The sequence below is a fragment of the Martes martes genome (assembly GCF_963455335.1).
Source record: "Martes martes genome assembly, chromosome: 1".
Classification (NCBI taxonomy): Eukaryota; Metazoa; Chordata; class Mammalia; order Carnivora; family Mustelidae; genus Martes; species Martes martes.
In genome coordinates this window covers 215,592,124-215,607,562 of record NC_137888.1, presented here as the reverse complement: position 1 = coordinate 215,607,562, position 15,439 = coordinate 215,592,124, and the positions used below count along the sequence as shown (strand labels likewise).

Genomic DNA, 15,439 nt, shown 5'->3' with positions numbered 1-15,439 from the left:
TTAAGGGTTTCAGGTCCGTCCCAAGGCGTCCCACAAACTACTTCGCCGTTTCTCAGTGAAAACAGGAATTCCGTTGCCTTCGGGACACCCAGCATGTCATACTGCAAAGCCCCCGGGGACGCACCAGACCCCGGACCGCCCCGCAGAGCGCGCCCCGGCGGACTTAAGGGCTGCTCGGCCCCAACCCTTCCGGGCCAGAGGCCGGGGACCGGGTTTGCCGACCTCCGGCGGGGGGTCGGGCAGGGGTGGGGCCTCCGGGGTCAAAGGTCGCCGCAGCCCCCGCGCGCCCCGGCCTCCCACGCGGTGACGTCACTGTGGCGGGTCTTTGTTCTTAAACAAAGAGCAGGGGGCCACGGTGACCTCGACCCCAGGCCTTCCGGTCCCGTCCGTCCTCGTCCGGGCTCCAACAAGGGGCGCTCCGCGGGGACACCGAGTCGGGACCGCCCGGCCCAGGAGGAGGACGCGGGCTGAGCGCCGAGGGGCGGGGAGACGCCGGACCCGCCGCGCCGGGAGCGGGTTCCGCGGGGAGCGCGCGTCCGGAGCGGGCGGGTCGGCCGTGTGTGTCCGGGCGGCCTGTCACTCAGGCACAGGGGCGTGGTCTTGGAGAACTGTCCAATCAGAGCGACAGGGGCGGTTCTCGGAGAACAATCCGGGGCTCCTGGGTGGTGCCCGGAGAACTAGCCAATCAAGGGCTTGGGTCCGGAGCCCTGTCCAATCAGAGGCCCCAGAGGCGGGTCTCGGAAAACTATCCAGTCAGAGGCCCGGGAAGAGGGAGGTCCCCGAGCACCGTCCAATCAGGCGCGGGGGCGGGCGCGCTGGCGGCCGCGTGGACGTGGCTCTGGGCCGGCCGGGGCGCTCCAGCGCACCTGCCCCGCGCGGCCCGCGGTGTCCCGGGCGCGCTGCTCTCACCCGTCCGGCCCGCGGGGAGGACGCCCGGAAGCTCGGAGCCGGGCCGGAGATGGTGAGTGAGCGCGGCCCGGGCCGAGACCGGGAGGGTCTGGCTCCAACCGGCCAGAACCGGCTTCCTGCGGCCGCGGGCCCGGGGGTCCCGACCCCAGTCTCCGCCCTCGGCCGGGGGCCCGGGGACTCAGTCCCGGGCCGGCTCCTCCGCGAGGACAGCCTCGGGGCGTGGGGGGCGGGCGAGGAGCGCGCGGAGACCTGCAGGGGCCCTGGGCTCGGGGGTCCCCCTCGCAGGCCCTCGGCCCCAGGGGACCCCGGTTCTCGCTCCCGGAACCAGGTCCGGCCCGACGCTGCGCCCAGGGCCCTGGCGGCCTCCTGCACGGCCCGCGCGGGGGGTGGGCGGCGCCCTTGGTCCGGGGGCACTTCGGGGGCGCCGGGGCGAGACCCCGCGGACGCGCGTCCGGCTACGCCCCCCGGGAAGCTCACGGAGCGCGGCCTCGGGGTTGCGGAGCCGCCCCGCGCGTCGAGCGGACGGAGCGCGCGGCGGAGGTGGCTGCTGTCGGCGCAGGGGAGTTTGTGAGACGTTTCCACGGCGTCCCCGCGCGGGGCGAGTGTCCGGGGTCAGGCCCCCGCGTAGCGGCGCGTGCGGCCCGGGGCCCACCCGGGAAAGCCCCCCGGGGACGAGGACGACCCAGAGAGCGCGCGTCCCTCCCGACGCGGCCGCGGGCGAGTGGACCCTTGCCCCGAGCGCGCGGGGTCGGTCCTGGGCGGCCAGAGCGCGAGGTGGGTGGGGGGGCTCGGCTGTCCGTGGCCAGAGCGGGGGGGGGGGCGTCGGTGGCCGAGTCGCCAGCGTGTTCGCCGCCGCGGCGTGGGGACTCGTGTCGTCGGGCGGCCCGGTCCGGCGTCGCTGCGCTGGCCGGCGGCCGTGGAGGAGTTTTCTGGAGGACCGCAGGTCCGGCTTGGGGGCTGCTGGCTTAGCAACGGCGAGACCCGCCCCCCCCCCCCACGTGTGCCGTCTCTCCATGTGTTTCCTTGTGCGCGTTACTCTCAGTGGTTTCAGATTTTTCCTCTTGGTTCTTCCGTGGCCTTCATTTTATTTATTTAATCCCAGTGAAGTGTGGCTTGTACCACGGTGTATGTTAGCTTCTTAAAAATGATTTTCCGACGTACTGTTGCTGTTAACTAGGTAAGGGAGGGGGATCCGGGTGGCTCAGTCGGTGCAGCGTCTGCCTTTGGCTTCCGCTCCCAGGGTCCTGCGGTCAGAGCCCCGCAGACTCCCCGCTGGCCTCTTGCTCAGCGGGGAGTCTGCTTCTCCCTCTCCCTCTGCCTCTCCCTCGGCTTGGGCGCTCTCAGTCAAATAAGTAAATAATTTTATTTATTAAAATTTTTTTCCAATTTATGTAGGATACATTTAAATAAAAATTCATTTTAAAAGATCCAGTAATAAAATTGGGTTTATCCTAAAGTGTTATCCTGAATTCTTTCTAAAAATCTACTCTGTGACATCGTCCTGTATATACAGTTTTCAGAATTAGGCGCAAAGGCGGGTGTTTCTTTTCTGGTGCTGTGCCTTCGTTATTTCCTGCTGGTGCTGATCGGATCTCTAGGATAATGTCGTCTAACACTGAGGTGCTGGGCAAACCTGATTTCTCCCGAATTATTTTCAGGGAAACCATGAGCTTCATACCACTTATACAGTCTTTGTTCCGTGTTCATCCTTCTTTTCTTGGCTTTCCTTTATCAGTTATGTGCGTTAACTACCATCGTTTCCCGACGGTAAGATTTTTTTGTGTACGACTGTTGAACTTTATAAGACATGTTTTTGGCAACTCTTAGGATGATTACAGGTGAATCATATAAATTGATTTCAGAGTTTTCTATTTTATAATAAAGCGTCAGCACAAGAACATGCTTATGACCTTGGTACAGTTGACAAACACCTTGCAAAGCAATCCTCCGTGACCTCCTGACCCTGGATGCAGACCTTTCACACCAGAAACCCCACTTGACGTGATGCCCGGGGCAGGGCCCGTCCCTTTCAGGAGGTAGCTGGCGTGTGGAGTCCGGAAGGGCTGATCTGCATGTTTGTGGTTCTGTGTGTGCGCTTCCCTGCACGCACGTGTTGTTACATGTGTGCACTCAGGTGTGTTTCTGAGCACTTAGGCACCCATTTGCAGTGCGACCTACATGGCTACTTTCTGCTCTCCTTTACTCGGCCCTGCAGTCAGTCACTTGTCTGTGTCTGTGTCTGTGTCAGCAACAGCACGGATAAATGCACAAACACACACATAGGTATATACAGACCCCCCGGTGCCTTTACTGGGGCACATTTTCCATAGTACTTATGTTTGATTTCCTTATTTATTATTTTCCTCCGAGAGAATTTAAATCCACAGGGTTCAGAATCTTTGTTGTGCTCCGTGCCGGTACGAGGACCTGTGTGACTGCAGCCTGAATGCGTTTTGGTCCACGAAAGAGCTAGAAGTCAGACCCTCAAACAGAGCAGTCCTGCATGAGACGCACGGCTTTGCTGGGAGCAGGAGCGCGAGGGTGTAAGTGGACGAGGGCTCTCCACAGTGCCCTGCAGAGGTCGGCGTCTCTTCTTACCACCACGGGGGACACTGTCACATTAGCAAAACCACCGTAAGGTGTGGGTCCATGTGCGGGTGTTCGAGAACTGTGTTCTGCGTTCCCTCTGCTCTGAACCGGTGTGCGTATCTGCTTTGCAGAGTCCCTAGGCACACATAAACTAAGGTGCACAAAGCTTTTTTGCAAAGTCTTGCATATTTTGGGTTCTCAGTGCGCATTTTTAGTACAGATTTTACTTATTTATTTGGCAGACAGCACAAGCAGGCAGAGCGGCAGGTGGAGGGAGAGGGGGAAGCAGGTTCCCTGCTGAGCAGAGAGCCCGATGCGGGGCTCGATCCCAGGACCCTGGGATCATGACCTGAGCCGAAGGCAGACGCTTATGACTGACCCACCCAGGCGCCCCCTCAATGCACATTTAAAAAATTAATATTGTGATCAAGTACTTGATGGTTTCGAGCTGGGTGTGTTGGGCGTCCCTGTCTCCTCCGTCTGTGGGGTTGCTGAACAAAAGTGCTGCCGATTTGGTGTCTGGTGAGGCCCTTCTTCCTGGTTCATGGGCAGCGGTCTCCTTACGTGCCTTCATGTGGCGGATGGGGCGAGGGCGCTCGTCCCATTCATGAGGGCTGCACCCTCGTGACCTGATCCCCTCCCAGAGGTCCCACCTCCCAGTCCCGTCACATTGAAGTTAGGATTTAACATGAATTTTGGGGGGCACAGAAACAGTCAGTCTCGAACGGTCCCCAAGACCACCTTTCAGTTCAGAGGTGCGTTAGGAGGACTCTCGGGACCCAGCACGGGGTTGTGTTCACGGCTCTGATTATGATGGCGCCAGGGTACAGGGCACAGTCAGCAGACAGGAAATGTCCTGAGGAGACCAGGGGCAGAGCTCCAAGGGTCCCCTCAGGTGGCATCATGCAGGCTATGCGGGGTTCTTCCGGCAGCCAGGCATTACGGCCCGTGGGGAGTGTTCTACGAGGGAAGCTCATGAGAGACTCAGCAGGTCTTTTAATGGGGGCTGGTCCCGGAAAGCCCCTCTGCCCAGCACGGACTGGAATTCCAGACTCCCAGAAGGAAAACTGGTCTTCAGCACAAGACATGGCTTGCAGAAAAAGACACAAGGGGCCTCGCCTAGCAGCGCGGTGGGAAGCCTCACCAAACCCACGTCCCTGTGAACCAGCCCAGGGCCAGCCTTGGAAGCGGGACTTCGTACGGATAAGGACCCTCAGGCCTGTTGTGGCACTTCTGGACAGCCCCGTGCCTTTGGCCCTGGACAAGACCTTACAGCAACATCATCACCCGTAGTGCCCTTTGCAGCTGGGTGAGACCAAGCTAGGTATTGGTTTTGGTTGTACCGTTAAGGGGGTCCTGGACTTGCCCCGTTCAATAAATCCCATTAACCAGAAAGGTAAAGGTCTTAGAATGTTAGGGGGCCTCGTCGTCACAGCTTCTGTATTTCATTTTTCTGTTTTCTTTTCCACCTGTCCTTGGGTGTCTGTTCCCGTAGGGCACAGCTCTGGCCGGAGGTTGCAGCCGACCCGAGCGCCTCCCTGGGGTGAGATGGTGTCCTGGTGGGATGTGCGTGAGGCAGCCCGGTCAGCAGGCCCCCACGGTGGCCGATTTTAAGTAATTCAGTCTGGTCCTCGCTCGGAGGGACTGCCTGCGGCGGTCCGTGTCCGACACTCCGGTGCCCACATCACCCGTTCGCCCACCTCACCGGTGTGGACGGCCTGGCGTGGGGGGGGACGTGCGCAGAAAGAAGCAGACTGAGGGCTTGATTTCGGATGGTCTCATCGGAGAGCGAGGCCCTCCTCACTGGCCACTGGGAGAGACCCAGCTGGACCAGCCCGACGTTTTCATCACCCAGGACCTCAGCCACGTGTCCTGACTGCGCCGTCTTCCCAGAGTCAGAGTCCTGTTCCGGGTCAGTGCGGTGTGCGCTAAGGCGGACGCAGCCCACTGTGGGCCCTGTGGGGCGTGAGCTCACAGTCCAGTTCAGGCAGTTGGGGATCAGCGCTCCCCAGATCGCTAGGGGCCTTTCTTAGCAGCAGCCAAGCCCAGACACCGCACGGTCAGAAAGTTGTGTTCCGAGTTGTGTTCCAAGCCCCTGCTGTCCCGTGTCTGCATCCACACGAGCCACAGCTGGGCGGTCGGCAGAAACAGGGTTTCAGAATTGCTCTTGGATGAGCTGAACACTTGCTCTCGAAGTTCCCAGAGTGTATCTCCGGGTGGAGACTGCTTGTCTCTTCATCGTTTCCCTCCTGTTTTGAACCTCCAGGAGGTAAAAACTCAGTTAAAAATAAATAAATAAATAAATAAATAAATAAGTCATTTGCGCAGAGACCTCAGCTTGTTTCTAAGGCTTAGAGTTTAAATACCACCCCCTGTACTGGTGGCACCAAGCAAGCAGGCCGGGTCCTCTCAGTACTTTCTCTCTCCACCCACGGGGATGGTGCCTCTGGCGTTTATGAAATCACACACGTACACCTGTGTCAGCTTTTACCTACGCGCAGGTGCGATAGCCACCAAGGGGAACCATTTTAAGGGAAAAAAAATGCCCTCCCCCTTTTTTCTAATCACAAGTTCATTAAAGCCTGTGTTCGTTTTGTACGGTTCCCGTAACCATTGCCGTAAACAGGGGGGCTTAAAAACGTAATCTCAGCGTTTGGGAGGCGAGAAGTCCAAAACCAAGGTGGCGGGAGGACTGTGCGCCTGCGCCTTGCGTCTCGAAGGTTCTGTGGCTCCTGGCGTCTGCTCATGACAGCGTCACTCCCATCTCTGCCCCACATCTGTGTGGCCGCCTTCCTTGTGTGTCTCCGGCCTCACGTGGCATTTTCTTCTGAGGAGGCCGCCAGGCAGCTTGGACTGGGGTCTGTCCCAAGGGCCTCGTCCTCACTTGGTTACACATGCAGAGATCCTTTTTCCAAGAAAGGCCACATTCACAGGTCCCCGGGGAGACCTTTTTGGGAGACACAGTTGAAGCCACAGTGAGGCCCTGGTGTTAAATCAGCATTTACAGGGGTGACATCACAGCTGCCAAGGAGGATCCCGGCTCGGATGCCTACAGGAGGGCGTGGCAGCCTGGCGGCAACCCGGGAGAAGAAGGAGTGGAGGATCCCTGCCCGCTCGGCCCTTGGTTTACCCCAGGTTTTGCTCCAGCTCTAGAAACGGATTTAACTCTTTTTCTCCCAATGCAGTGCAAACTTTTCCTATATATATATATGTATGTGTATGTATATATATATATATTTGCTCATCCATCATTTACCTTGGTAACTTGGGGGGCCCCTTCCTGCCTGGAGGAGTGAACAAAAACCAAAGACATCACCAAAGCTGTGCTTTTTCTTCTCTTGCTCAGAGAGCGTGGCCGGAAGCAGCCCCTAGGTCCAGCGCTAGGCCTCCTGGGTCTGCACTCGCCATCTTTACCTCGTGTCAGCTCTTGCTTCACAACAGACAGCAGCTCGGCCGCTTGCCCCCGTCCCCCCCAACAGGTGACTTCTACCCCTGGGGCGCCAGGGCTCTGCCATCTCCTCCCCGGCCCCCCTCCTCTTCCCAAACAGTGCTTTTGCTATATTGCAGCAAGTCGGGGTGTTCTAGCAAATGCCACCTCCGATGCCAGCTGTGATCACTGTCTCCAAGACCACCCTTGTGTCCTGCTGGTCAGACCCCCGTGATACAGCATATAGTTTCATTCATGACTGTGATTTGTTACAATAAAGCGATGCACAAGGGAACAAGGATATGGAGAAAGCCCTGAGGGAAACCAAGTGTCAGTTTTTAAGAGTTCCTTGCTGGCAGAGTCACCCAGAACACACCCAGCCGCGAGTCACGGGAACACACGGAACATTGTCTGCTGGGGGGACTCAGTAGACACTCGGTGCCTGGGGCGCCTGCTGCAGACTTCCGGAAGGAAGGCAGGTTCAGTATTCATAATGTCATGGGCACAGAGGTTTAGACACGGTGGGTAATACCAGTCAGGGTGCTGTGAAGCCTGAAACCCGGGCTCCCAGATGCCAGCCTTGCCAGGAGTCACGTCTAAGGATAGAGCTCAGGCCTGGCAGGTCACGCTTTGTGGACAGTAGATGAGGGGAGTCCTGGAGGAAGCACTACAGATCACAGAGCGCGGTTCATCCGACGCGGGAACCTCCCGTTGGTCCCCGGGCCAGTGATAGGGGTTTCCTTGTTACTTCCTACTTTCCCATCTCCTACTCCATTGAATAGGTAGACTTTGGCCTCAGAACGTTGAATGACAGTATTGGCTGCTCATGGATGTCCATGGGTTGAGGAATTAAAACAAACAAAAAACCCCAACCAGTGTTTAAAGAAAGAATGCAGCTCAGTGGTTCCTGTGTTCTTAGGGGAGCAGCGGGGAGGGCTGACATGCTCATGTGCTCAACAGGGGAGGGACACGGAAAGGAGAGAAGTTGAGAGTATGGCCTGAAGGATGATGTATGGGGGGTGCGGCTTCTCCCTGGAACTTGATATGAGGGAGGGGTTCCTTTGTGGGAAGGCACTGCCTAATCCTTTATGTATTTTATTAGTTTGGGCAAACACACTGTCAGATATTTTTGACTTCAGTTAACTCCTTTGCAGGGTGGGAATTTTAACCTTATCCTCAAGGTCAGCAAGAATACTCTTCTGTGGTTCTGGTGGAAAGAGCTGTTTTGTCCTCGTGTTACATTTGCCGTGTGTGTGTGTGTGTGTAGGGCAGGTGCACGGAGACTCGGGAGTGTAGGGAATGCGTGCATCGGAGTTCTCACATCTGTGTCCTCTCTCCTGAGCTCTGACCTCTCAATAACTTTCCGTCTCTTTCCTGTATTACACAAATATATTAACAAGACCTCTTCTGAAGGAATTTTGTCATTGAGCCAGCAGAAGCGGTCTGCGTATGGCCTGGAGTTCTGTAAGATGATGTAGTTGGCCGGCCTCTGCTGTAGGTGGATCCCGTTAAGCCTCTCAGGTTTAGTGAGGAGAATGGAAGGAAAAGTTCCCAGTCCTTCAGTTTGTGCTCGTTTCATAAAACCTCACCCAGGTTTGACCTGGGGCTTGACATGGTGCGTAGTGATGTCATGCGTAATAGGGAAGGAGTCGAAGTAGTTTGTGTCACAAGAGATCCATGGGTCTTAAAATGCAAACCTTAGTTTCATGGGCAGAGCATTTCTGTGACTTCTCAATGCGGTCTGAAACCTTTGGTTAAAGAAGAATGAGACTTGATTTGGTTGCCGTAAAAGTGTAAAGATAGGTTCTGTGGGTGGTGGAGCTATTAAATTTGTGAGGATGTGAGTGTGGACAGAGTAAGAGATCCGGTGAGCGAGTCATGGAGTAGATTTTAGGTGGCCACAGAGTCTGATCTGAATTCCCTGTGGATCGAATCCAGCTGCTCAGTGAGTCTCAACTTTCCTTCTGCACATCTCTTGGGTGTTGTAGGACTCAGTGGTCTTTGAGGATGTGGCCGTCGACTTCACCCTGGAGGAGTGGGCTTTGCTGGATTCTGCTCAGAGGAAGCTCTACAGAGAGGTGATGCTGGAAAACTTGAAAAACCTGGCCTCAGTGGGTAAGAATGACCTCATTCCTGCACTTAGTCACTTAGAGAACAAGCATTTTGTGCACATCAAGCCTTTTTCAGGATTTGAACTGTGGAAGGGCACCTGGGTAGCTCAGTCCTTAAGTGTCTGCCTTCGGCTCAGGTCATGATCCCAGGGTCCTGGGTTCAACCCCCGCATCACACTCCCTGCTCTGCGGGGGGCCCGCTTCTCCCTCTCCCACTCCCTCTGCTTGTGTTCCCTCTCTTGCTGTGTCTCTCTCTGTCAAATAAATAAAATCTTAAAAAAAAAACGATTTGGACCGTGGAAAGGGAGTATAGTAGTCATAAGACAGACAGGGTGACAACCACCATAGAGCTAGAATCTGGTAGTTTCTGCGTGAGAAGGAGAATCTATCTGTGCGGCTCCCTGTGTGTCATCAGTGAATATAGATTTTATGGGTCATTAAGGAGCCCAGTGACGTTTATGTAATCGTGTGAGAATTCTGTGTTTATGAGATTGCTTACCACCTTGACCCCTTGTACTTGTTATTGGTGAGGTCCTGACCCAGCTAAACCACCTCAGTGCCATTTTGACCAACAGGTTCCTTCTTTCTTTAAACCTTGTTCCCTTTTTGCTTTCAGATGATGACACTCAATTTAAAGCCACTGGGTCAGTTTCTCAACAGGATGTTTATGGGAATAAACTGTCCAAGGAACATAAAATAGCAGAGTTCACCAGAAATGATTCCTGGGCCTCTATTTTAGGGAAAATTTGGGAAGAACTTAGCGCTGAAGATCACACAAAGCAGGGGAGACATCTGAGGTGAGTTGCGCTCACAAGAGAAAGTGATATTCCAGGGGGGTTCTCAGTATGTCATGAAATTGAAAAAGCAAAGGAAACCCCTACAGGAGCCTAGATCAAATCTGTTTACTCACAGGATTTCTAGAGAAAGATTTCCTTAAATACGATGTTGATGTTGAGGGTTCAAAACATAGTTCAGTTGACAACAATTAGGAGGAAAAGCCACATTGAAGAAACACGGTTTTTCGTAATTCCTATGGTTGAATCCTTTTCCGTGATACTCCGTTTATTCTGCCTTATCAGGTAGGGTAGAAAGCCTACACATCCACTAAAATTGATGAAATTGTAATCCCAATACTTATTTGTAAATAGCGAGAAATCATTAATCAAACTGTTGATGTTAACCTGCTTCTCATTCTTCGCAGAAATCACGTGGTGGAGAAACTCTCTGAAAGTAATGATCCGTGTGGGGAAGGCTCCAGTCGGATTCCAAGTCGTAATCTGTATCAGAAGACTGTGCCTGGAGTGAAAGAGTATGAGTGTAGTGCGTACGGAAAAGTCTCTGTGCATCATTCCTCCCTCAAGAGCCACGTCGCTGTGCACACTGGGCACAAACCGTACCAGTGTCAGGAGTGCGGGCGGGCCTATAGTTGTCGGTCACACCTGCGAATGCATGTGAGGACCCACAACGGAGAGAGAACCTATGCATGTAAATTATGTGGAAAAACCTTTCCTCGTACTTCGTCCCTCAACCGGCACATAAGGATTCATACTGCCGAGAAGACTTACGAATGTCAACAGTGTGGGAAAGCCTTCATCGACTTTTCCAGTCTTACCAGTCATGTGAGAACTCACACAGGCGAGAAACCCTATAAATGTAAGGAATGTGGGAAAGCTTTCAGTTACTCCTCAACGTTTCGAAGGCACATGATAACGCACACGGGAGAGAAGCCCTACAAGTGTAAGGAATGTGGGGAGGCCTTCAGCTATTCCTCAACGTTTCGAAGACACATGATCTCACACACGGGGGAGACACCCCACAAATGTAAGGAATGTGGAGAAGCCTTCAGTTACTCCTCCGCCTTTCGAAGGCACATGATAACGCACACGGGAGAGAAGCCCTATGAATGTAAACAGTGTGGGAAAACCTTTATTTACCTGCAGTCCTTCCGGAGACACGAAAGGATTCACACCGGAGAGAAACCCTACGCGTGCAAACAATGTGGGAAAACCTTCATTTATCCCCAGTCCTTCCGAAGACATGAGAGGACTCATGGTGGAGAGAAACCCTACGAATGTAGCCAGTGTGGGAAAGCATTCAGCCATCCCTCGTCCTTCCGAGGACACATGAGAGTGCACACCGGAGAGAAACCTTACGAATGCAATCAGTGTGGGAAAACTTTCAACTGGCCCATATCCTTAAGAAGACACATGAGGACACACCTGAGGGAGAAACCCTATGAATGCAGACAGTGTGGGAAAGCCTTCAGTCTGTCAGCTTGCTTCCGGGAACACGTGAGAATGCATCCCGGAGACAAATCGTATCAGTGCAAGCTGTGTGGGAAAGCGTTCTATTGCCACCTGTCCTTACAAAAGCATATGAGGAGGCACACTGCAGAGAAACTCTACGAGTGCAAGCAGTGTGGCAAAGCTTTCAGCTGGCCTGAACTCTTGCAGCAGCACGTGAGGACACACACGGCTGAGAAACCCTACGAGTGTAAGGAATGTGGGAAAGTCTTCAAATGGCCCTCGTCTCTGCCAATACATATGCGAGTCCACACTGGAGAGAAACCTTACGAATGTAAGGAGTGTGGGAAAGCCTTCAGTTGTTCCTCGTCCTTAAGAAGACACATGAGGATACACACCACCGAGAGACACTACTTCGGGGATGCGGGAAACTCTCCCGCCGATGAAGTCATGCCTCATGCGTCAGGAGATCCACACCAGGAGCGAAATCTTACCCAGCCTGTAAATATGGTACCGCCTTTGTGACGACCTCATCAGAGTGGACCTACGGGCCGTGTATCTCCAGTTCTCTTACAGATGAACAGTTGGGGAGAACTAACTCTCCAAGTATTCTGTGAGCTGTCATTCAAAATTTTGCAAGTGGTGTTCCTTCCCTACATTTCCATAAATAAACCTTCTATCTTTATGGTCTGTTGGACTCATGGGGATTTGAAGTGTGTTTTTCTTATGTAAGTAGTTTTAATTTCTTTGTTCTTTGAATTCTTAAAGGGTTTTTTTGTATTTGTTGGGATTTTCTTACTGGCTTAATGTGGCAGATACTGGATATCACCTCTTACACAGTTTCTGCCTTACTGAGAATCTATGTATTTTGGCCAGAGGAACCTTACTGCATTTTTTTTTTAACAAACAATTTGCAGAAATTTTTTATTATGCAGAGTTCTTCAAAAGCATGGTCTCCTGGGAATTGTTATTTTCAACCCTTTTTCTTTGCTCTTCGTCCTTGCTTGTGACTGGAAGTTGGACAGTAGGCTTTTACTGAAGAGCTACTTTGTGACCTTGAGCTATAAGATACAGAATTGGAGGTGGGTCTTCTGGGTTGTGTTGTCAAATGTGGGAACGGTGGGAACCACGTTTCCCTTCCCTTTATGATTATGTGGTCAGATTTACCAGTAGCTTAACTTGGCATGGGATTTGGAAGACAGAAGTGAAGAAGCCATTTCTGTGTTTAGAGCCACATTAAAGTGTGAGAGATGCAAAAGGGCTTTGGACCTCAGCCCGTTTTCTTGATCTTGGCCCTGCCAGTCAAGGGTATCATGAAAAAAATGCCATGTGCTTGAGTCCCATTTTCTTTAGAGTTCTGTAGGCTTCCATGAGTATATCCATGAGCTGTGTATCAAGGATCCACTTGTGTGGTCTTGCACTCACAATTTGGATATTCCTGCCAACTCTGATGTGTTCTCTAGACCACTCACTCCGACTCAAGTTTAGTGCTCTTCTCTGGTGCTACGATCCCCCCCTTTTCTCTAGATTTTCCCGTTTGTGTATAAGGTCTAATTTTTCTAGTGAACACCTTATTTTCAATACTTCTAGTGACTGTGGTCCTGTTTCTGCCACGAAAGCTATGATGCTGCTACAGAGCCAAACAGCGCATGAGACTTTGCTAACCTGTTGCATTTTCAAGTGTGCTCATTCAGTCCTTTGTGCGACGAAAAGCACCTTCATGTATTAGATTTTGGGAGAGCTGAATGTTGTTCCTTCGTATTGACTTAACTATTATGTTTTTTTATGTCCTCAAACACAGTATATATTTTATTCTCAAGGAAAATCATTTGTAGTTATGTCTTGCATTTTCACATCACTCATATGTTTACTGTGTTACTTTCCTAAGGGTCGCAGTAACAAAGGACCACAACTGAGTGGCTTAGGGCAACAGAAATTTTGATCTGACAATTCTGAAGGTAGAAGTCCAAAATCAGAGTATTGGCTGGACCCTGCTTCCTCTTAAGGTGCTAGGGAAGGATCTGTTCCAGCCCTCTCCTAATTTCTGATAATTCATTGGCTTGTGGCAACGTAACTCAACTTCCCATTGCTTTCTGCATGCATGCATGTTTATCTCTTCCCGTGGCATTCTTTTATAAGGGCCGCACACAGCAAGTTAGGGCTCACCCGATTCCGGTATCTCTGCCTCTACTTATATCTGTGATAGTACTCTTTCTAAATAAGGTCACATTCTAAGGTACTGGGGCTAGGACTTTAACATACAGATTTTGGTGGACAGTTCAATCCATAACACTACCAAATGTTACTTTCTTTCTTTCTTTTTTTTTTTTTAAGATTTTATTTATTTGACAGACAGAGATCACAAGTAGGCAGAGAGGCAGAGAGAGAGAGAGGAGGAAGCAGGCTCCCCGCTGAGCAGAGAGCCCGACTCGGGACCTGATCCCAGGACCCTGAGATCATGACCTGAGCCAAAGGCAGAGGCTTTAACCCACTGAGCCACCCAGGCGTCCCACTTTTTTTTTTTTTTTAATATTTTGTTTACTTATTTGACACAGAGAGAGGGATCACAAGTAGGCAGGGCAGCACACAGAGAGCGAGCGAGGGGGAAGCAGGCTCCCTGCTGAGCAGAGATCCCGATGTGGGGCTCGATCCCAGGACCCTGGGATCATGACCTGAGCTGAAGGCAGAGGCTTAACCCACTGAACCACCCAGGCACCCCTGTTACTTTCTTTATCAATAGTGTGCTTGCTGCAAGACTAGATTAAGAAATTCCATTGCAATTATGGATTCCAAACCAACTGTGATTTTATTAAGCATTATATGTTCAAGTCCGTATTTCCAGGTGCATACAACTTAAGGTATTTTGTCACATAAATTTTTTATTGTTACATAAATATCTGTTATTAAACTGATTTCTTATTTGTTGTTAATAAAACCTTAAATAATTGTTTTGTCAAAGCTTTCTAACCCAGACTGCTGGGAACACGCTTGTAGTCAATGAAAATTGGGTGCCTTGAATTCAAGCAGTTTGAGTGAACATGAAGGGCAGTAGGATATATCAGCCAGAGGCTGTTTGGAAGGATATACTTTCAGATTTGGGCTTGTGTTTGGTGATTGTAGAAGGCAGAAATAATTGGATTTAGCTAATTGAAATTGGTATAGCAGCAGTCAGTCATTATTGAGAAGATGGGATTTTAAAAAAGATTTGATTTATTCAAGACAGAGTACAAGTTGGGGTCGGGGGAGAGGGACAAGCAGATTCTGCCCTGACCACAGAGCCTGCTGCAGGGCTTGATCCCATGACCCCCGAGATCATGACCTGAGCCAAAACAAAGAGTTGGACATTCAACTGAGTGACCCACACAGGCGCTCTGAGAAGAGGGGAATTTAAAAAAAAATTTTTTTTATTTAAATTCAATTTAGTTAACATATAGTGTATTTTTAGTTTCAGGGGTAGGATTTAGTGATTTGTCAGTTGAATATAACACTAGTACTCATTACATCACGTGCCCTCCCTAATCCAGTCACCCAATACCCCATCCCCCCTGAAGAGGGGAATTAGTAGAAAAGGTTTTAATTCCAATAGTTTACATACAGTGTTATGTTAGTTTCAGGTGTACAATGTAGTGATTCAGCACTTCCATACATCACCCTGTGCTTGTCACGAGTGCACTTCTTTATCCTTATCACCTATTTAACTCATTCCCCATCCCCTCCCCACTGGTAACCAGCAGTTTTCCATAATTAAGAGTCTGTTTCTTGATTTCTCCTTTTTTTATGCTTTTGTTTCCTAAATTCCACCTATGAGTGAAACCATATGGCATTTGTCTTTCTCTTATTTAACTTGGCATAATACTCTCTAGCTCCAGCCTTGTTTCAAATGGCAAGATTTCATTCTTTTTTATGGCTGAATAACACATTGTTATGTCTACATGTATATATGTATGTAAATGTATATGTATGTGTGTGTATACACACACACACACCATATCTTCTTTCTCCATTCATCAATCAGTAGACACTAAGCCTGCTTCCATATCTTGGCTGTTGTCAATAATGCTGCTATAAATGTAGGGGTGCATGTATCCTTTTGAATTAGTGTTTTTGTATTCTTTGGGTAAATATCCAGTAATGTGATTGCTGGTTCATAAAGTAATTCT

At 51.3% G+C, this 15,439-nt stretch overlaps 1 protein-coding gene across 1 annotated transcript; it reads left to right on the top strand.

The window, feature by feature from the left end:
• Nucleotides 1–808: 808 nt before the first annotated feature.
• ZNF555 (zinc finger protein 555) lies at nucleotides 809–11,983 on the top strand. Its single transcript, XM_080810550.1, has 4 exons — nucleotides 809–961; nucleotides 8,914–9,040; nucleotides 9,653–9,833; nucleotides 10,238–11,983. Exons 1-4 carry the CDS (start codon nucleotides 959–961, stop codon nucleotides 11,802–11,804), a joined length of 1,878 nt encoding a protein of 625 aa, XP_080666676.1. The 5' UTR covers nucleotides 809–958; the 3' UTR covers nucleotides 11,805–11,983.
• The last annotated feature ends 3,456 nt before the right edge of the window (nucleotides 11,984–15,439 follow it).